This window comes from Phodopus roborovskii, unplaced genomic scaffold (assembly GCF_943737965.1).
Source record: "Phodopus roborovskii unplaced genomic scaffold, PHOROB, whole genome shotgun sequence".
In the NCBI taxonomy this organism is placed as follows: Eukaryota; Metazoa; Chordata; class Mammalia; order Rodentia; family Cricetidae; genus Phodopus; species Phodopus roborovskii.
The window spans coordinates 11,257,147-11,280,569 of NW_026126408.1; the positions used below are offsets into that span (position 1 = coordinate 11,257,147).

At 46.3% G+C, this 23,423-nt stretch overlaps 1 protein-coding gene across 1 annotated transcript in view; it reads left to right on the plus strand.

Moving 5' to 3' along the window:
* The first annotated feature begins 1,298 nt into the window (after positions 1 to 1,298).
* Efr3b (EFR3 homolog B) overlaps positions 1,299 to 23,423 on the plus strand; it is a 69,506-nt gene continuing 47,381 nt past the window's right edge. Inside the window, exon 1 of the mRNA XM_051181725.1 lies at positions 1,299 to 1,435. Coding sequence (XP_051037682.1) covers positions 1,429 to 1,435 — 7 coding nt within the window. The 5' untranslated portion in view covers positions 1,299 to 1,428. The remainder of the gene's footprint in view (positions 1,436 to 23,423) is intronic.

Consider the following 23,423-nt stretch of genomic DNA (forward strand, 5'->3'; position numbering starts at 1 on the left):
TGTGCACCACCACCACCTGGCCTCACAGCAACTCTTATAATGGAAAACATTTAATTGGGGCTGGCTTACAGTTTTAGAGGTTTAGTCCATTATCATCAAGGCAAAAAGCATGGCGGCATGCAGGCAGGCGTGGTGCTGGAGAAGGAGCTGAGAGTTCTACACCTTGATTTGCAGGCAGCAGAAGGAGACTGAAACTTAACAGTTTGGGTTGCAGTGAGCAGTGTCTCCAGACACAAGTACTGGATCTCTCTTTGTTTTACCCTTGTATTTCCAAAGAAGGATGGGAAACAAATATGTGGGTGACCATTACACACTGTAGGTTTCATGGAATTCCTCAACAGTCCTGCAGGAAGCAAGACTCGAAGAGGGTCATGCTTTGACCTATTATATTAGACTTAACTTCAAGGTTAAATGAAGTATTAATAAAATGAAGGCCATTGCATCTTTCAGTAATTTCTATGGTCGAGAAGAAAACGAAAAGCCTCCACCCAGGGGCAAGAGGAGAAATTAAAAAACAGATACGGGAAGGCCAGGGAAACAGAAGACAGAGATCTCCAGGGCGTTGGCCTGAGGTTTCTGCCCCTTTGTGTCTGCCAGGTCGTGTGGAAGATGCCGAATTCAGATTGGCTCTGGGGCATCGCTGGAGAGGATGCTAGTTGCAAAGCTTGCAAAGTACAGGAATAAATCTGGAGGGGAAAATCAAGCGGATTTACTGCAGCCCTTGGGGGGGTTGGGAGTGCGCTAGATTTCCTGAATACCTGCCCAGGTAGCAAGCACCTGGCCAGAGTCGTAGGACTGGGCTAGAGTTTGGGGACCCACGCAAAGAGGAGGGTTAAGAGTGAATTTCTGCCCTCTGGAGCGGGTGGCTTAGTCTGAGCAGCCTGGTTAGAGTTGGAGGAGGGGTGCACCTGCAGCTTCAAGCATCCTGCTGACCTGGGAGGTCTCCTCAGGTTGGGGAATACGTCAGCAACCGGAGAAAGGTTTTGAGACAGGAGCCGGAATTCAGGTGGATGATCACTGGGTGACCGCAGCAACCAGAATTCTGGCTCCTGGGGGGCGTCGGGTTGGCAAAAGGCGCGCCCCAGGCTGAAGAGGGGAGGGGAGGAGCACGGGGTAGAGGCGGGGTTCTTGAGGCAGTTCACCAGTGGCTAAGGGGGAGGGGCGTGGCAGGACACAGCTCCGCCCCCCGAGCGCCGCCTAGCCTGCGGACACGAATAGGAGGCGGCGGCCAACCTCGGCGCTGAATGGGCGGGTGGCGTCCCGCTCCGTCCCGCCCGCCTCCGGCCCCCCATCGGCAGCTCCTGCCGCGCCCGGGTCTCTGCCCGCAGTCGCCTGAGCCCCCCGGGCTGTGAATGAAAGGCAGGCGCGGCCGGGGACTAGCTGCCAGCGACTCGGCGACGCCGGCCTCCTGGAGGCGCGCTCCTCGCGATGTACGGTAAGGAGGGCTCGGCGCCCCGGCTCGGGCCCGCAAACTTCCAGGACGCGAACCTTTGTCCCCCGGAGTGGCCCCCGGCCAAAAGCGAGAACTCCGACTTGGTGCCAGGCTGGGCTGCTCCAGTCGCCTTGTGAGCAAGCGTCTGTGCAGAGAGGACAAAGATGCCTCGGACCGGGGAACTATCTGGTCCCTTGAGGTCTTTCGGGCCGGCGTGTGCAGGCGCTAAGGGGCGGTGGTCTGTCGCCGGGTAGGGAGTTTGGCGAAAGCCGGTGTCTCTGGAGCTGAGCCGACAAGGAATGATGGTGGAGGCGATCGTGTGACAGACAGTATTTGCAGAATTAACAAAGAGGCGTGTGCTTGGGAGTTTGATGCGCGAAACTGGTCCAGGGTAGAGGGGAGCTTCTCAGTGCCCGCCTGACGCCCGGCTCTTTGGATGTGGGAGGTGGCGCCTGCGGTGCAGGAGCTGGGGAGCAAGCTGGCGCTGGAGGCTCTTCTCTCCGAGCTGAATGGACTTGGGGCCTCTCTACCTATCCTGGCTGCCGGTGGGATGCAGGCTTCCCAACTTCCAGATTGGCCTTGCGGGGGCGGGGAACTGAAGGGAAGAGATATAGTTTCGAAGGTCTCTCCCAGTTCCACAGCCACCATCCCTACGTATGTGTGACAGTTCCAAGACTCGAGGTGCACGGCTCTGCTTGCTCATTTACCAAGATTTCCTCTGGTTCTGCTGGCTGTGTGGATAAGGAAAAGCTCTCCTGGGGTCCCACTTTTCAGCTCCTAAGAGTAGAACACTGGAGATCTGGACCGGGCTAGGAATGGGCTGCCTTGCAGAGCCTACTAGGGGTGTGTATGTGTGTGCGTGCGTGCGCCCGCATGTATTCCTATGGACACAGTCTATTAGAGCCCAGATCTCTGGTAGTTATTCTGGGGCCAACAAAAGAATTGGAACTGAGCTCACTCCCTGTCCTACTGCAGAGTAGGGGTTCAGGATGCACCTGATGGGTGAGTGATCTAGAAGAGCCTGTTCCCAATTTAACCCATCTGTAAGGCTGCTTGCTGGCTGCCTCTGCAAGCAGACCATGAGTCACAAAGTTTGTTGGCACAGAGGAAGCTGAGAGCATGCTGAAGAGCTCACTCCAGAGTCGTTGGGCCCCCTATTTAGAAGACAAAGACTCAGCTTTTGTGTGAATCTTGTTCCCTGCCCAGTTGATCACATAGCCACACTGTGATCCCAGTTGAGATACCAGCAGGTCCTCATAGCTAGTATGAATTCCCTTGGCTAGACCTAGTATGGGAGGGGCGACTTGACCTCAGAGGCTGGACCTATAACCAGAGGGTACTCTGAAGAAAGGTGACTGGACTTGTACATTTGCCTGTAGGGAGGATGGAAGAGCCATAGACCTCTTCTCCATTCTTTTCTGCAGAGGGAGTAGCCTGAAGCTGCAGATCACTTGACAGAAGCATGTGACTGCAGGGGCACCTGCAGCAGGGAGGGAGTTAGGACAGACCCATTAGTATGAGCCAGATTTGGCAGTCCTGGCTCACCACATTACAGCTAGTAGATAATGTGGTAACTTAGGGTATCTGACAATCAGGGTATGGGAGTTCCAGCTCTGCTCCTGTTGGAAGAGCTGCCTAGAACAGATGAGGAACTGGGGAGCCAGCCTTCACTGCATGCTATTTTCAGATGCACCACGGCATTTCAATTCTCTTTAATAATGTTTTTATTTCCCCAGATGCAAACAGAGCAGGGACTTTTAACTCTGAGTGATTCATAGAAAGACTATGATGAAAGACTCCTCTGGGTAGTTGCCTACAGCCCAGGAAAGTGCTGGATTCAAGCTGCTCACCTTGCAAAGCCTGGACCCTAGAGTTGTCTGAGAACAAGGAATTTTGCTTATCTGCCTGCATTTTAGTCTTGCCTTGATGAAAAGAAAGGACTGCAGAGCTCTTATATTCTCTCCCTGGAAGTTAGTGATGAAAAGGAATGCTAGTAGGATGTGTGTGTGTGTGTGTGTGTGTGTGTGTGTGTCTGTGTGTCTGTGTGTGTGTCTGTGTAAGCATTCTAGAGGCACAAGCATTCTAGAAGGGTCACTGCAAATTGACTGCAAGTTTGAGGACAGCCTGGGCTACATCATGAGTTGCAGGTTAGCAAGGATGCACAGGGAGGACTGAAAAGAAAAAAGGGAAAAGATGTGTAGTAGCATCTCGCCTTGGATGTGAGTAGAGGGGTAAGAGACACATGGCATTATGGACTTCTTATGACTTGTTCTTCCCCCTAATTTTCTAAGTGACATGTTCAAGGTCAAGTAAGGTAAGGTGACACCTTGGCCTCTTGGCTCAGTGCTGGACCACTGTCCCCCTTCCCCTAATGTCTCCGATGTCACCAGGCATTTTATGAACTGATAGACAGTAAGGACGTACAGAACCAGAAGGGGCCTAAGAGCTTTCCTTGCCAGCCTCAGGCAGATCTTCATTTCCCTCTAGTCAGTGCCTACCTAACCTTCACCCTCCACAACTCAGTCATCTGTATTCTTCATTTGCCCTACAGGAGACCAAAGGTTTTTTGTCTTTCCTGAGGCATAATGGGGTCCTAGACCTGAGGTCAGTGGAGCTCAACCTGAGAGCCATTCACACTCTCTGGCCTTAGGCAAGTGTGGTCATGCCTTTGAATTCTATTTCTCTATAAAATGGTGAGATGCCCGCCTACCTTCCAGGTCTGTTGTACTCCTCCAAAGCCAAGCAGTGGTGTCAGGAGCATCTGCTTGGCAGGGCACAGGAGAGCTTGTCCCTTCCAGGTTCTCTTGGGGATCCTTGCATGTGCAGGAATTGACAGAGAGGAGAAGCAAGAAACCTCAATGCACCTTGACCTATGGGTCACTGAACAGCTCCCCGTCTCTCTTTTCTTTCTTTCATCTTTTTTAAGACAAGGGTTGCACTGTGATTCCCAAGTTAGCCTTGAATTCTACTTCATGCCTTTGCCTCCCTAGTGGTGGGATTACCCACGTGGAACTACACTTAGCCATTTCTTGAGCCACCCAGGCTGCTGCTACCATTTACTGAGCCCTAACCCACAGCCACTCTCTTAAATGTCACGCCAAAAGGACATGAATTACTTCCTACAGTCTTTTTTTGTGGGTTTGTTTTCTTGAGACGAGTTGCTCTGCGTAGCCCTGGCTGTCCTGGAACTCCATCTGTAGACCAGGCCGGCCTTGAACTCAGAAATCTGTCTGCCTCTGCCTCCTGAGTGCTGGGATAAAAGGGGGGGGGGTATGTGCCACCACCGCTTGGTCCTATAGTCCTGATTACATCTATGAGTGTGGATTGACAAGAGTCCTGCAGAGGGACAGTGACCAGACAAGTTCTATGCAAGAGTGGATTCCATTTTCTTTTGGTTGGGATTATATAACTAGGATTTAACCTGTTCCTCTCACCTGGGCCAGAGCCGTGAGAGCATCAATTCCCCCACTGATGCCAGATCCAGCTTCCCTGGGAATGGTGCCTCTAGAGACCGAGTGCAGCTGGCCACAGAGTAAAGAGAATAGAGAGGGTTTCCCTACCACACTGCGGTCTGGGCAAGCTGTCCCACTGGAGCTAACGCTGCACTGACTAGATCCTCTGTACCCTCAGCTTGTGCCTCCCTTCCTGCTTTGTGTAGGAGAATGTTCTCTGTAGGGAGAGTAATGGTGTCCGGCTTTTGAAATGGTGCTTAGTGCATCCAACACACACTGTAGAGCTGTTGTAAATGGAGCAGAGAAACTGCAGGGCCAGGCCGACTCCCTGAGGTGCAGATTCACCTTTGCAGAAATCTGCCCTGCCTGCTTGCCTGTCTGTGTCTCCGTCTCTCTCTGTTACACACACAGTGACCTCCCTTGCAGATCTCCAGCCTCCTGCACTCATGGTACCCTGCCTGCCATTACCTGCATCCCCATTCTTTATTCGCCTTGAGAAGAGTCCCTGTGGGTACAGCCTGTCTTCTGTCTCTTGCTGCTCACAGTGTTGTCCTTTCATATCAATTAAAAACAAGACAGTTAATATCTCCTTACAGAAGATCTGGAAAAGGGAGGAAGGGAAAATCCTCCCTTCACAACTGATTATTTAGACCCATCTTTTGGGCTTGGGATTAGCTCAGTGGTAGAGTCTAAGGCTTGGTCCCCAGCACGGCAAAACAAAGACAGAGAAACAACCCCTAAAGAACAAACTACTGAGCTGGGCAGTGGTGGTGCACACCTTTAATCCAGCACTGGGGAGGCAGAAGCAGGTGGATCTCTGTGAGTTCGAGGCCAGCCTGGTCTATACAGCGAGTTCCAGGACAGCCAGGGCAACATGAAGAGACCCTGTCTAAAATAATAATAATAATAATAATAACAATAATAATAATAAATTAAAAGAACAAAGCCCACCAAACCCTCCTGTTTGTGTTGCAGTGTATGTGAATGCTATGATTTTGCAATTCATCCAAATCCTTTGTCCTTTCCCCTCTTTCTTTCCGGACCTTTGCTGTGTTTGTTACTCCAGGTTAGCAACAGTGAAAGAGACCTGAGGACCCCCCACCCCCGTTTTGACCTCAGCTCTTTCCTCAGGTAACCTTGAACTGGAGCTTTTCTTAGCGCACGTGCGAACTCACACACACACACACACACACACACACACACACACACACACACACACACACGCACAGAGTCTCTCTCTCTCTCCTGAGTGGGAGCTGCCCCACCTTTTCCCTTTCCTCAATTCTTCTCTGCTTCATGAATCTGTGTATAGTGGGGCACCCATGCATGCCATGGCACATGTGTGAAGGTCAGAGGTAGCCTCAGGTATTGGTCTTTCACGCCCATCTCGGCTTGTTTACCCCTTAGGTGTGTATGCCAGACTAGCTTCCAGGGTCTAGCCTTTTTCTGAATGCTATCTCACCGTGAGAATGCTGGGATTATAGATGTGTGCTGCCATGCCTGGCTTTATGTAGGTCCTGGAGATTTGAAGTCAGGCCTTCTCCTTTGCATGGCAAGACGCATCTTACCCTCTGAATCATTTCTCTATACTCCTTTGCTTTTTAATTTAAGAAAAGAGGGCTGGGAGGTGATGGAGCACGCATTTCATCCCTGCCTTTTGGGGGTAGAGGCAGGCAGTTGTCTGTGAGTTCAGAACCCTTTATGCTTGTTATGTTATTCTCCAAACAATGGAAAGTTAATTTTAAAAAAAAATTACTTTTATTTTCCTTTTCTACTGCTAATAATCTTTCTAGAGAACCTGAAAATATAGCTAGCTATAACAGATGTCTTGATATTTGTTCTGTGCATTTGTTTACATGGTTGGAATTACTCATTTTATACAATTTTATGTTTCACCCCCCCCCCAATGGCATATGTGTATCCTCCTCCAAACCCAAATTAATGAAAATTTGCCACTTAAAATGGATATTTGCATATTTGAAGCTGGATTGTTGTCATTCACTCTTCAAGTATGTAGTTGACACGCCTGATGCTATGCATTCAGTCTCATATTTCTTAGCTCCCTGTTGCTACATTAAAGGACTGTGATAGCCAGGTGGTGGTGGCCCACATCTTTAATTCCCAGCACTCAGGAGGCAGAAACAGGCAGATCTTGGAGTTCGAAGCTGGCCTTATCTACAGAGTGAGTTCCAGGAGAGGCAGAGCTACACAGAAAAACCCTGTCTTGAGGGGGAAAAATATGTGATAAATCAACTTAAAAGAAAAGGTTTATTGACGAGATTTTAGAGATTACAGTTTGTGGTCAGTTGGCTCCATTATTTTTGGGTCTGTACTGAGATAGTATGCCATTATGGAAGTTGGTAAGGAAGCTGCTAACTTCATCGTGGCCAGGAAGCAAAGAGAGAGACCGGAGGGGTCAGAGTCCCAGTGTCTTCTCAGGAGGAAATCATGCTCCCTTGGCCTGACCCTCCATTAGGGAGCCTCAGAGCTTGCACCTTCCCAATATTACCAAGCTGAGGACCAAGCCTTCAATTTATGGGCCTTTGGAGAACATTCCAGATCTAAACTATATATAGCACACCCCAGCACTCTGTGCACATGCGCACATATGAAAATATTTATGGGGTGCCATGTGATATTTACACACACATATACACATATGTGTATGTGTATTATAATGTTCAAATCTGACTAAGCATATCTAGCTCCTAAATATTTGTCATTCCCAGTGGTGAATACATTCAAAGTCTTTGTCTAACTAAAATACATATATGTACCCTGAGGGTTGAAGAGAAGGCTCAGAGGTCAAGAGTACTTGCTATTCTTCCAGAAGTCCTGAGTTTGAGTCCCAGCACTCATGTCATGTGGCTCACAACTGCCTATTAATAGTTGTTCTCAACCTGGGGGTCGAATGACCCTTTTCACAAGGGTTGCACATCAGACATCCTGCATATGAGAAATATTTACACTGCGATTCATAGCAGTATCAAAGTCACAGATACGAAGTAGCAACAAGAATAATTGTATGGTTGGGGGGAGCCCACAACATGAGGAATTGTGTTAAAGAGTTGCAGCATTAGGAAGGTTGAGAACCACTGGCCTATAACCTCTTTACAGAGGTTCAACACCCTCTTCTGGCCTCCACAAGCATGCCCACTCATGCATGTAAATAAAAATAATAAAAATAAATCTCAAAGAAATAGACAGTCCATTACTATTATCTGTGGTCACCCTAGGCCAGATAGCTGCCATTTTAAATTGTGTGTGTGTGTGTGTGTATGTGTTTTACTTTGAGTGTTTGTACATGGTGTGGGGGAGGGGACATACCAGGGCACACTTGGGGAGAACAAGAGTTGTCCTCCCCTCCCACTCTTACATGGCTTCTGAGGACCAAACTCTAGTAACCAGGCTTGCCCAAGCCTTTTCCTACTAGCCTGGATTTTTTTTTTAAACTGGGTGTCTGTCCAGACTGCAATGCACGTGCTTTTAACCCCAGCACTGGGGAGGCAGAGACAGATGAATCTCTATGAGTTTGAGGCCAGCTTGGTCTACAGAGCGAATTCCAGGACAGCCTCCAAAGCTACAAAGAAACCCTGTGTCAAAAAACAAAACAAAACAAACAAACAAAACTGGTGTTAACATCCTAGAGGACCTGGGACACACTCTGTAGACCAGGCTGACCTGGAACTCGGATTCTCCTGCTGGGATTAAGGGCAAGCATCACTTGGTCCCAGGCTTATTTTAAAGGCTAAAGTATGGTATGGTGAATGAAGAAACGCCTGATACCTAAAACTGTCTCTAAACTCTGGAATTTTCCCTTAGGTCATAGTCAAGCAATGAATGTTAAGAGTATAAACATTTTAGGGACTTGCTACTATTGTCAAGACTGTAGTTTGCAGTTTGTGTGACACTCCTATTAGTGGTGATCAGAATGCCCATCTTCTGGTACCCTCAAAGGCAATAAATACTAGGAGTGGGCAGTGTGGGTTGGTTAATGCTAAAGGCTAAGGCTCCAGTTAATGTTCAAGGCTGAAGGTATGGTTGCTAGAGCATTAATTTAGCATTCCTGAGGCTCTGCTTTCTTTCTTATCTTTGTTAATCTGATCAACGGGTTCATATCATTTAACTTTCATTCTGGGTGTGCAGTCTATGCAGGCATTGGGTTTGTACACATGTGCACTAAAGTGTGTAGAAGTCAGAGGGTGACATGGAATGTCTCCCTCTGTCATTCTCCACCTTGTTTTTTTGAGACAGGAACCTGAAGTTCATTGACTTGGCTAAGCTGCCTGCCATTGGGCTCAAGGGATCCCTCTCTTCTCTGCCTCCTTAGAGATGAGGCTACAGACACATTCTACCATACCCAGCTTTTATGTGGGTTCTGGGAACCCTAATTCAGGTCCTCACTAACTGAGCCATCTCCCTCACCCCTAACTTATATTTTATTACTAATACCTCCTGTGTTTTTAAGCATTTATGCTTCAGTGACTTATAAGACTAAGTGCTGTATTTATTAAGGATATTAATCGTTCGATTCTCATTTGCTTGGTATTGTGTAGAATAAACATAGACAAAAACTATCAATTATTTGTGGTATGCCAGCTATGTATGATATAACACAGGGCATCAAAGGGGACACAAAAATATATGTCTTTTATATCGACTATGACTTCAGGAGCCAGTGAGATGGCTTGATAGGTAAATGTGCATGCCCCACACCCAAAAACTACAATTCAAGGTCCAAGACCCATGTGGTGGGAGGAGGGGATCAGCTTCCACTATTTTCCTCTGACTTCACACACACTAAACAAATGAAATAGATATTATTTCATTTCTTGCATGTTTTACAAGGATGTGCTCAGTAAATGACACAAAGCTTATCTAGCAAGGTGGGATGGAACGACACCAGCAATATCTTGAAGTAGAAGAGACACATTAAACTCTGTGTTGACTGACTTCTCTTGCTAAATTCTACACATTGGGATTAACATTTCTGTTTTCAAATTGAGGAAACCGGGGCATAGAAAGTCGAATAAACTCACCATGGCCGCTATTTTGGGGATAAAGCTGAGATTTGAACTTGGGCTGTCCAACTCCAAATGCCATCACACTGACCCCAGAAAATGCAAACCTTTCAGAGGACAGAGGCCTTCCTTTGTGGTACCCACTGCACCATACTCCCCTAGACCCAGACATGGTGAGTTGGGAAGAACAGGAGAATAAGGAAGGGAACAAAGTTTCTGAAAGTGACATCTACAGACACTTCTGGAGAGAGTCTGTTCTTGCTACCTTCCCTATTTCTTACCATTGTTTTGCTTTGTCAGAGAGAAAAGGCTCAAGGAAGGACCTTGGAGGACTAAAGAATAAGTAAGAGACACAAAAACAGATGTGTGCTGGTGGAAAGCACAAGCAAGAGGCACGTGTGTTTCACAGGCAGACACAGCAGAGTAGGGCTGGAACCTTCAAGACTGCCATACAGTTAAGAGGGCTCCTGTCCTGGGTGGTATGAGTCTGTGATTCCAGTAGTTAAGGCAGAGGCAGAAGGATCAGGAGTTCAAGGTCATCCTACCTAGTCTACAGAGCAAGTTGGAAGCCAGCCTGGTTTATATGATACCTTGCTTTTAAAAAAAGTCTCATGGCCAGTGTTTGACTTGGAATAAGAGGTGCTTCTGTTTCCCTGAGAGTTTGCCTGTGAACTAGAGCTTGCCCTCTAACCTCAGGGCTAAGCAGTCTTGATTTAGTTGGTGCTGCCTCAGAGGCGGACTTGGAGCAGATCTGTGTCTTATGTGGATCTCATGTATATGCTGTGTACCTGGATGGGCTTGGTTGGGACCAGGGAAGGGAAATTCTGAGGAGCATTGTCAAGTCACAGGAATCTGGACGCTTAATTCATGTTTTTAAGTGGCAGTCTTGGGAGGTAACCTCAGCTGATCCACTGCCTCATCTTCCTGGGTACTGAGATTTCAGGCTGGCACTGCCATGCCTGCCTGGCCAAGCTTTCCTCATTTATAACTTGTGTGAAGGATTATTTCTAAATTACAAGAACACGTGTACAGACCTTGCCTTAAGTTCTCTTAAAATGACATGATGCCAGCATCTCCTGTCTTTTCACAACCCATGCATGAAAGGAACTTCTAAAATGGAAGTGTAGAAGAAGATGCTGGGAAAAACCAGAGCTCTGCCACCAAGGCTTCTTTATGCTCCCGGGATACTTTATCCTTCATTATTTTTGTCACTTATTTGTCACAGTGAATGTCATTGATTTCCTTACACAACAGATCTGTGAGCCTCTGAACAAACAGTTTTGTTCAATTCTACTTGCTCAGGTGGAGAATTTTGCTATGTAGTGAGGACACACAGGCTTGCACTGGCCTTGAAAACCATTACATGTGTCATCCATGCACACAAATATTCAAAGCAGCTCATGAGCCCATGCTTCCGGAGAATGAATAATGGTGGGTGGGGAGAGTCGCTGAGGTCAGAGACAATCCTGAAATGATAGCAATAATGTGTTGTCATCCTAATTATGCTTTCCCACACTGGTGATAATCCCATATAAGAACAAGCCAGTGTATAATCATCTGCTTCCTCTTCTACTTCGAGGTTTCAGTCGTAGGAAACGGCCCTTGGTTATCTGTGAGATGTGGTCAAGGAGGCCAGACATTTTTGAGTATTCCCCCCCAGGTTTGTGGAGATCAACATTAATGCCACAATCTTTCTTTTCAGAAAGGAGGGTCATCTAGTGGATGGTTTTTATTCCTATCACTTGTGTATTCTATCACAAAACAAAGATGGAAAGGCCCCTCAAGGCAAAGGCAGTAAATGTGTTTCTTGGTGCCTGAAAGCACAGGCCAGAACAGGCCTATGCACCTTCAGTCTGGGAGTTGGGGAGAGTGCACTCTGTGTAATAACTGGATCTTCTGTTGACATTGGATACTTGAGAGTGTGCATCCAGCTAGCAGGCCTGAGCCCAGCAGCTGGTAAAGACAGGAAACCCATCTGACCATCCGGAAGCTACTCGTTAGGACTGCTAGAAATGTCTCCTACAGACAGCACTCTTAGAGAACGGAGCTGAGTGTTCTGGAAAAGTGTGGGTGGTGCCGGGCATCGGCCATGCTGTCCTCCTGCTTCATCAAGGACATTTCTGGAGTGCGTGGGGGCGGGGAGTTGGCCATCAGAGCTGATTCAGGCTCTGTGGCTGAGTGGATTTGGGCAGGCTTCTCTACCTCCCTCAGCTTTAGTTTTTACCATCTGTAAATAGGAAGAACTGGACTGGATGATCTCGAAGGCTTTCTTTCCAAGCTCTTACAGCTTGTGAAGTCAGTGGCAAAGCTGTTTTATCTGACTCAGGTATCTGAGGCTTTGCGCACCCAGAGCTGGGTGTTTAGCTGGGGTCGATGGAGGGGTGTAAATAAATGGTCTTAGTGGGAACCAGCCACTTTTTGTAGCCTGGCTAGGCATTGGCTGCCTTGCCGGCAAGTCAGGAATAATGAATGACTCTTTGTACCCAGTGTCTGCCCTTGGCCCTGACCAATTGGATGGTCATGCTGACCTGGATGCTAGGCCCAGTTGCCTGGGGCCACTTTTCTTGTTTACATATATCCAAGTCTCATCTCAAATCCTGCTTGACGAGTGAGCCTATCTTCATTTCTTCCCCCGTTCAAGGATAAGGTCTCAGAAGTTAGATGTCTTGTGCGAAGTCACCCAGCTTAACTTGGTGGTCTAGCTAAGGGAAAATACAGGTGCCTTTTTTTTTTTATCTCACATTGATCCATCTTCCCACAGATACTTGGAAACACCATTACCAATTGGGCTACTTTATGCCTCTAAGGACACTACTAACAGAGAAACAGGGGTCAAGAACAGTGGGAGAGGATGCCCTTGATTTTAGAAAGTGCAAGTGACTTGACTAGGGAGGACGGGTACAGCACTTGCCTAGAATATATGAGGGTTTGTGTTCAGTCAATCCCTCATGCTGTAAAAATATCAATGGAGGGAAACACAGCCTCATCAACTAAACTTGTGGACTGAGAACCCAGTAGAGACCCTAGTATGGCTTCCCAGAAGACTACTCTAGAATCTGAGGGAGGAGGTGCAGCAGCTGAGAGGCTGAGGCAGGAGGACTCAAAAAAAAAAAAAAAAAAAAAAATCGAGGGTGGAGGCATTTCATCCCACATGTGAGTAGCCAACAGACACATGAAACAACTCAAAATCATTGTCATATGGTGCTCCATACCCCTTAGGGCATACCCCTACTCCCAAAGATGCAGGAAAGGACGTGTGTGTGTGTGTGTGTGTGTGTGTGTGTGTGTGTGTGTGTGTGTGTGTGTGTGTGGCTCAGTTGGCAAAGTTCTTGCCTGATCCTCATACAAAAAGCCAGGCAGGCCCAGGACAGGAGGACCCCTGGGGTCTCTATGCCAATCAGCAAACTCGGAGCCCCAGTGAGAGACCACATCTTAAATGAGATGGTGGCTCCCAAAGAAGTACCAGATGGTTTTTTTGTTTTGTTTTTCGAGATAGGTTTTCTCTGTGTAACAGCCCTGACTGTCCTGGAACCCACTCTGTAGACCAGGCTGGCTTCAAACTCATAGAGATCCACATGCCTCTGCATCCTGAGTGCTGTAATTAAAGGGTGTGCCACCACTACAAGGCCCAGATGCGGATCTTGTTACAGGAAAAAGGAACTGTTCTTTTACAGCAACTAAGGGAAAGCTAGTTGGTCTTTTCCTGCATGCATTTGCGTGGAGTCCATACCTGGGTGGGTGAGTGGACTCATCACTATCTTGCTGAGGGATGACAGGAGTAATATTTATAAGCTGTTGTTTTGTTTTTTTCCTTTTTTTATTTAAACTAGAAACAAGGTTGTTTTACATGTCAATCCCAGTTCCCTCTCCCTCTTCCCCTGTCCTCAACCAACCCCCTACTCCCCACCAACTCCTTATCCCATGCCCTTTCTGCTCCCCAGGGAGGGTGAGGCCTTCCATGGGGGATCTTCAAAGTCTGTCATATCATGTGTCTAGACTGAGACGGTATCCCTCTATGTGGGATGGGCTCCCAAAGTCCATTCATATACCAGGGATAAATACTAATCCACTACCAGAGGCCCCATAGATTGCTCAGGCCTCCTAACTGACACCCACACATGTTCAGGGGGTTCTGGGTCTGTCCTATGCTGGTTTCCCAGCTATCAGTCTGGGGTCCATGAGCTCCTCCTTGCTCAGGTCAGCTGTTTCTGTGTGTTTCTCCAGCCTGGTCTTGTCCCTTTTGCTTATCACTCCTCCCTGTCTGCATCTGGATTCCAAGAGTTTGGCTCAGTGTTTAGCTGTGGGTGTCTGCTTCTGCTTCCATCAGCTACTGGATGAGGGCTCTAGAATGGCATATAAGTTAGTTATCAATTTCATTATCGGGAAAGGCATTTAAGGTAGCTTTTTTTTTTTTCTTTTTGTGAGAGTGCCATAAGTTACTAGGGTCAGGCTCCAAATGGTCATGGTCTCATTGATAAAGTATAGGAATATTGCATTTAGTTTTGAACTTTTGCCTGTACAGACAGCTGAATGGCTGACCAAACTGTGGTGTCTACATATGATAGAGTGTGTGCCTCGCATTCCTAAGGCCTTGGGTTCAGTCCTCAGTGTTGCAAAACTGAATAGATAAAAAGAAGAGAACCCAGACACAGTCTACATTGTGGATTAACCCTAAGGACATTCTACAATGGGAAACAGACATTCACAAAGGGACAGATGTTTTCACTAGTAAGTCCTCGTTGGACTACCAGCCTTGTTCAATTCACAGGGACAGAAAACAGAATGAAACCAGGGGCTGGGAGTGATGGCTCAGTCATGCAAACATTTTTGACCGAGTTTGAATCTCAGAAGCCACATACAGAAGCTAGTGTGGTGGTGTACACTGCACTGTAAACCCAGCGCTGAGACGAGACTGGTGGACCCCTGGGGCCCCAAAGTGAGAGAACCTGCTATGGGTGGACGGTATGGGGGGAAATGGAGGGCTGTTTCATGGGTAGTGTTGAGTGGGTGGTGTGTCATTAGTTTTTTGTTTTTAAATGAAAAGCAAAGATGGATGTAGTTAGTGATGGCTATCCAGTAGTGTGAATAGACTTAATACCACTCAAGTACACTTTAAAAGAATTAAAATGAGAAAGTTTTGTATTACCTAATTTAAATTTAAAAACTTTCTCCATGTGTGGGTATTTTGCATGCAACACACACATCTGTGCACCGTGTGTGTGTGTGTGTGTGTGTGTGTGTGTGTGTGTGTGTGTGTGTGTGCAGTGCCTGCAGAGACAAGAAGATGACATTGGGTCTTTTCCAACTGCAGTTAAATATGATTGTGAGCCACCATGCAGGAGCTGGAATTGAACTTGGATCCTTTGGAAGAGCAGTCAGTACCCGCAACCATCTCTCCAGTCTCTCCCCCTTCCAGACAGACTCATGCTATTTGCTCACGCTGACCTCCAGTTCCTTGGCTTAGGCTACTGGCTCCATCAAACCCCCCACGCAGCAGCTGGTGCTACAGGTATAAGCTATTGCACCCAGCTTACATACATTTTAGCACCATTTTACAAAAGTTTGGTGAGCATGTGTGTGCGCATGGTGTGTGTGTGTGTGCTTACGTGTGGCACTGTTTTCATATCTGCTCCCACCCTCACCACTGGCCATGCCCACGACTTAGCAACAATCACCTATTATGTAGGGGTGTCTATAAATCGAGGCTCAGAAACAGACATCCTCATTTTCTTTGGATTTCTGGAAAACTCCATCTCTAATTAAGAATGCCATTAAAATGCCATTTTTAAAGAAATGAAATTTTTACCCAAACCAGATTAAGGGCATGTCTGCTGCAGCATTTTCTGCAAATGGATAGAGGGAAGATTATCAGATTTGAGGCAGATGTTAGGGTGGACTGTCTTCATAACAAATGCACTCTTTACCTGCGGAGTGTCTCTAGGAGCCGGCAGTTATCCTGAGTGGCCAAGCTAGGAGAGGCCCACATGACTGCTGTTGGGGAAAGAGGAGAGCCAGGCATTTTCCAGAGAACATCCATGTAAGTTCAGATCGGCTTCAACTAAGTCGTGAGGGCTGGCCCTTCAATTATGAGTTGATTTTTGATTGAGCTACTTTGCAAGGCAACTCCAGATGCCTGTTCTGAAATGAGTGGCAAGCTTTCAGGGATGGGGGAGAGGAGGAGGGAGTCGTGAGAGAAGACAGAAACTAATGCAGTACCCAAGAACTGTGATAAATGCATAGGTCCTAGCCTTGACAGAAACACATTGGAGCTCCAGCCATGCCTAAGAGGTCCATGGATGATTTTAATTTAATTTTTTTTCATACTTGGTATAATGAGCATTTTAATGTCAGGGCATAAATATAATTAAAAGTATTTTTCATCACTAACAGTCTTGTGGGTAGTTATCCAGAGTCTTCTAATTATGTTTAAGAAGTAATTATGCAAAGATTCATGCAAAAACAAATCTATGTTGATAGGATTCGAGTCTCAGTTGGATGTAGGCATTGGTTGGGAAGGTGAACATTTTAGGGGCTGGGAGATGTTCTATCTATTGGGTGGCTGGTTACACAGTTAAAAACAAAAACACTTGCCAAAATGTAAGGTATTGAATCCTTAAAATAGAATCTGTGCACCGTTTGCATGTTAATATCACAATAAATGAGTAAGAAAATGGAGGGAAAGCAGAAGCCAGGCATGCAGACAGTCACAAGGCTGTTCTGTAGCCCAGGCAGTGGGTGTGCTAGGAAATGGGGTCTGTGCCAGCCTGCACCATGACTTTTACCCAGAGCCCAAGATGATCCCTGGCCCCCTGGTCAAAGGGCTCATTGAGAGCTGTTGGGCAGATACAAGGCAACTACATGCTAAGCAGCAAGCCGAGGAAGCTGACCCTGGAAGTTCAGTCCATTGGCAGCTGGGATGCTGATGCTGCCGGCAGGATAAGTGGGCAGACGGCCCACAAACAGGGCTGTCTGGGTGGAGGGTCTGCCTTGGGAACAGTGAGATTGACATTGTTGACTTTCAGGAAACCAGAAATGACAAGGTCTGGCTCTCACAGGCACTCAGCCCAACATGGGTGTGGCTGAGCAGGGCCAGCTTGTGTGAAAGACTGGCTTTTCTATTTCCTCCTTGGGGCTTTTGTGACCACAGTGATGTCATTCTTAATGGGCTTGTCATTCACCTGATGTCTTAATAGTGTGCTGGATGGTGACATCTTTTCACAGACACCTATGTCTCCATGATAAAAGATACATTTTTCTCTAAAGACACATTAGAATGAATAAATCTCAATGTCTCCCTTTCCGCCAACAGGATAAGTATAAAGACCACCCCCTCCCCCGGCCCCCAAGAGACGAATCGATTTGGGTTTGAGTACAACTACTTTATTTAGCGTCAGGGTATCTTTGAAAATATCTGCTTCATGTCTCATTTCCCACCATCTCTTAAACAGGACAACAGACTCACCTCCACGGCATTGGGAGGGTTAAAGAAAAAGGCATTCAAACCCTGAATCAGTCCCTGACACACAGCGCCATGCCGCCGCCAATGAGTGGTAGATGGTGTTGACGTTATTAGGAGAAGCCGCTACACATTTTCCCATCAGCCAGTCCTGATGACAAAGTCCCAGTAACGAGACCCCCTCCCTAGGGACCTGATTATCTGCTTGGGAGGGAGAAGGCACCTCGCCTCATGGAGAGCTTTCGAAGGAGCTATTTTGCCACTCTGTCTGCTTTTTGCTCCTTGTGGTAGGCAGCTGCTGTTGAGAGACTTTGTTCCTCAGTCAGGTGTAACAGAACAGCCATGCACACCAGAGCACTGTTTCATTGAAAATGGGTCTTGGCTCTGCTTGGGCCTCTGCTTACTCGGCATTTTAATAGGGCTCAGCCTAGTAAGTTCTCCCCTCCCCAACCCCAGAATTCCAATGCTTCTCATTCAGTTTTGCATTTCAAATGTGTTGCTTTTGGGATTTCCTTTGGCACCGAGACCACCCTGGGCCCTGACTTTTTAACATTTTATCTGCCCTGGGCACAATGCCTGTTTTGTATTCTGGAGACCCATACAACAGACTCTCCTGTTATATATTTGGATGTCTGAATAATTGATCTCAGATTCTTAGCCCGCCTGTAAGAGTCTCAAATCTGTTACCCGTCTGTACAGTTAAAGCCCTTAACTTGGCACTGTGACAGTGAGGCTTCCTTAGGTTTCTATATTTGTCAACGGGTGTTCATTTGGAAACTGGAGGTGAGTAACCCTGCTTTTTATAGGGTGCCTGTTGACCACAATAGGAAACTGGGTGTATTTTAGGAAAGAGGAAAGCAGGAATGTGTTGTATATTCCAAATCCAGATTTCTGGCTCCCAGCTTTAAGCCAAATCACCAATGATATTACTAATGCTCTAGTGTTTGTCTATGGTAGAGTTTTGGTGCCGCAGCCTCTTTAAGAGTAGGAGTTATTTCTTGGGATGCATTTTACCTCATAGTTCGTATGAACTGGAAAGAACAAACAGCACCACAATACATCAAAGTATTCAGATGAATGAATCCCCACGAAAAGCTCGGATTACCTCACAAACAGCTGGACACACAAGTATGGAAGTCCTCAAACCTGAGCTCTCATTTGTTGGCAATCCTGGGGCTTAAGAAGCTCACAAAACACTTCTATACATGTAACCGGTAGACTTCCTATCCTGGTAAATACTGTTTGTGAACTGAGTGCTTATTAGCAATCCAATTATTGACTAAAACACCAGCTCCCCTGTAGTAATTTGATATACACGCTTACAAGAGAAGCCTGGGGTCCCAAGGCTATAACTTAAAGCCAGAAGATGTTTGGCCACATCTCAAGTCCCCCCTGACCTAGGGCAGGTAGGCTCCAGAGGGTCTGTGCAGTTGCTTTTGGAAGTGACCTGCAGTCCCAGGGACTCAAAACTGGCCAGCAATGTGCAGCTTGAAGAAGCTTGCCCTCCCCAGTCTGCAGAGCTGTTTGTTACATCTGGGATTTATATGACATTTGAGTGAGTTCCTTGAGCCAGCAGACATTGCAGGTGAGTGACACTCTCTCCTGATCATTCTTTACTTTCTGGAAATTCCAATGTCACTCCCCACTAGTAGCCTCTCTAGAAGATGGTCAGTGAGCGCTCCATAGCCAGGCCCCATAAAACCTTCTCCTTCTCTATTGTTATTGTCTCTTCCTCTCTGGCCATTGTTCCTTCTTGAAAGTCACTTTCCTGAGATGGCTCAGTGGTCCTATAAGAGCTTGAACTGCTTTTCCAGAGGACTCAAGTTCAGTTCTTGGCTCCCTCTTGAGGCTCACAATGACTAGTGAACTCCAGCTTGGGGGGGGGGTGTTCAACGCCTCTGTTCTCTGATGGTACTTGCCTCAGGTGCACACACCCACACAAGACATAGACACACAATTTAAAATTATAAAAATAAATATTTAAAGAATGATTTAGCCAGATGGCAGTGGTGCACACCTTTAATCCCAGCACTTGGAAGGCAGAAGAGGCAGATCTCTGAGTTCAAGGCCAGCCTGGTCTACAGTTCTAGTACAGACAGGGCTACATAGAGAAACCCTGTCTCAAAAAACAAAAACAAAAGAAGAAAGAAAGAAATTCACTTTCCCTGCAAGTGCCAGGATATAGTGGCCCCTCGTGTCCTCGCTGTGTGCTAGTAGACCTCAGCTTCTTTTGTGGTCCAGCTCCTCCATGCTTTAAGGGTCTGCCTGCAATCTCCTGGCCTCCTCTGCTCTAAATGCCTCATTCACTCATCTTCTGGGTCACAAATCAGCTCCTTCAACCTAAACTTCTAGTAAACAGAGTTGAGCAAGTACAGAAAAGAATCTATGTATGTGAGAGAGTGTGTGAGTGTGTAACTCCAGGAGTCCAAATCTCTGAACAGAAAAAAAGTTATCAGATTTTCAATTTAACTTTAAGAGAAAATGAAAGATATTAAACTTTATACTTGTTTTAATTTAGATGAATGATCTATAGAACATTTTCTATTGGGGAATGAAACACAACTAAACACTAAAGCCCAAATCAGAGCTATCTGAGGGAACTTACTAGAAAGACACAAATGTTATGTGTTTTTGCTATTCAATACAGTATCCACTAACTATGCAAACCTGAGTTCTTTGTTGTTGATTTTTTTTGTAGTTCAAAACATACTTTTAAAATTTGTTCTTTAATTGATATGTAAAGGCATAGGATTATACATATGAGTGGGGTGCCATGTAATATTCCCATTATAATTATACATACACAGTGTATAATGTTTAAATCAGGTTAAACTATCAGTGCAAATATTTGTCTTATTTTTATTAAATGTGTGTGTGTGTGTGTGTGTGTGTGTGTGTGTGTTTGCCTGCCTGTGTGTGTACCTGTGCAAGCGCAGCAAGTGCTCTTATTCACTGCGCCAGCTCTTCAGCCCTAAAGGATCTGCCATTTCTTTATGGAGAAATTAGAAAACAGAAACAAAAGCAATCTCACTATGTAGCCCTGTCTGGCCTGAAACTCACTATACAGATGAGGCTGGCCTGCAACTCAGAGATCTGCCTCTGCCTCCTCCTCTGGCTTTTTAACATATATAAGCACCTAACTATTGCAGGACCTCTTCCTCTGGTCCAACTGCGCTTTCCACTATCTGGTCTTCCTGTCCTGTCTCTGGCTGTTGAACACACAAATGAAACTGATGTACTTGAGGAACAGTGTTGTTTTGTTTTGTTTGTTTGTTTGTTTTTTGAAACAGGGTTTCTCTGTGTAGCCCTGGCTGTCCTGGAACTAGTTCTGTAGGACCAGGCTGACTGTCCTTAAACTCACAGAGATCTGCCTGCCTCTGCCTCTTGAGTGCAGGTATTAAAAGCACATGCCACCACAAAGCTTAATAAGATGCTGACTTCCTGTACCAACAGTCTCCTTTCATCAATTGGTCACCTAGCTCCTCCCAGTAGCCAACATCGCCATGTGCTTGGGTCTTTATGGGTCTTTCTGCATTTATAGCGTATTTTGCACACATGCATTTACACACATGCTAGGTTTGTTGCACACCAGTGGTATCATGCCATGCTTGTACTACAGCTTTCCTATGAATTGCCAGGATGTTTACAGAGCTGTCAGAGGCAATGCTGAGCTAAATGTCCTTTGTTTCAACTGCTGCATGTATGTCCTGAGGAGCATTGCATTGTTTCCAAACGAAGCCACCAAGGCCATTCTTGACTTGCTTCTTTGGCACATATGAGCAAGGATGATTATGCAGACATGGGATGTCTAGGTGTCCATACTGTGCCTTGGGTTCTCCCATCTCAATTTCTGGCCCAGGCAGGGTCAGGGCCCCTGTGAGGTCAGCCCTGAGTCTGAGACACCACCAACACTTTATGTTTGAAAGCTGATAGCTCTGATCATTTGTCCCTCCCCATGCTGGGAAGCTAAAACCTAGATTCTACCAAGTGGTGACAAAGCCTGAAACTACTGAGACATCAGTAACAAATCAAGGAGAATTGCACGTGCAAGGCCAGTTCAGATGTCATAGCAAGTTCATGACCAGACTGGACTGCATAGAAAAGCTCTCCATCTCAAATAATGAAAATACTTCATCACTGGCAGAATTGCTGATGGCTGAGCTGCATTAGAACTGGAGGAGGAAAATAGTGAACAGTGGATAGCCTTGCCATTCGAAACGCGGCTCCTCTAGCCAGGAGGAGCAGCAGACACCTGTGAACCCTGAAAAGAAGACAGGAAGAGAGTGTGAGCAGGAGAGGGTACAGAGGGATGGATGCTGCTGCTGCTCTCTCATGGGTAGGTTCTGTAGGTATGCACGTGGCACTGAGGTGTAGGCTGCGGAGACGGCTTAGTGGGTAAAAGCACTTGTCATGCAAGCCTGATGAGCTGCTTTTGGATCCACAGAACCCACATAAAATGCTGGCTGCTGCAGCATGCATTGGTAATCCTGGAATCCGTACAGTGAGACAGGAAGCAGAGATGCGCAAATCACCCAGAAGTGCTGAAGTCACGTAGCCTCAAGTAAGCTGTGCAGTGGCAAAAACAAGAGAGACCCTGACTCAAAATGAGGTGGATGACAGGAACCAACCCCTGGAAGTTGTCTTTTGACTTCTGCACATTCACTGTGACATGCCTGCACACATGTGCCATACATATACACACAAATGCATACCTGATGTCTTAAAATTCATCATAGTCTGATACTCCAGCAATCAACCTGCTTCCCTTTCGGATATCCTGATTTAACAATTAGATACAGTTAAGTCGTAACAGTTGAGATATGAAATGTCCCATTCAGATATCCCAATTTAATAATTAGATACGGTTAAGTGTGGTAACGGTTGAGATATGAAATGTCCCTTTCAGAAGACTCGTGTATTAAAGACTCAATCCCCAGTTGCCATTACTCTTGATAGATTCTGGGAACAGAGAACAAGGTTGGGTCTAGCTGGAGGAAGTTTGTTCCTCATTGTCCCAGGCCCCTTTATGTCTGTCTCTCTTGCTTCTGGTACCATGAAGCGAGGGGCCACATGTTCCTGCCACCATAACATTCCACTTCATCAATGCCCAAATCCACAGCATCCAGGACTATGGCCTGCCCCTCTGAAACCATGATCCAAAATAAGCCATCCCTTCCCTAAGTAGTTTTGACAGGTATTTTACATGAGAAGGTCTAATGCCCTCCCCTTATCCCAAGTACCACCCCATTGACTATCTGAAACCATAGATGGTGGCACTGAATCCTAAGTGCCCTGTGACTTATTCCTATAATACATGCCTTGGATAAGTTTAGTTTATAAACTGGGCACAGTGAGAGGTTAATGACAACAATAAAATGGAACGATTATAATCGCATACTGTGTGAATTGCCAGCATGGCTACCTTTGCACTTTGGGTCTATTATCAAATAGACTCACGGTTTAGTCGAGCACAAGCCTTGCATTAGTACAGCAGTCAGTGTGATAACCAGGATGTCTGCTGTGTGGCTCTGTGGAGGATAGCATATACAGTGTGGATAATCTGGGCAAAGAGGCCATTCACATCCTGGCCTGGGCGATTTCATCATGCTACTCACAATAACATGCAATTTAAAGCTTTGGAGTTTTATTTATTTCTGTAGCTTTCCATTTAATATTTTTGCACCAAGAAGGACCTTGGATAACAAACCTCAGAGAGAGAAACTGCAGAAACCCAGGGGCTGTTGTATATGTTTTTTTTTTTTTTATTATTAAACATTCTTACCCCTAGGAATTTTTCCATGATGTCCCTTGTCTTCAAAATGATGCAAGTGAAGTTTGCACTTAAATTATTTATTCAGACACATTTCAGCCATCTGGTCAAGTTTCACTGGGAATGCCTTTGTTGGCAGACATTGTTGTCAAAGTATGTTCTGTACCTATGCTTAGTGGGAACCAGCAAAATAGATTACTGATGTTGGGAGCCTCTGTCCATTGTTTTCCCTGAAGATAATTAGGTAATTTTTAGACCCTCAACCCAACTCGCCTTGTATCTCATGCCTGTT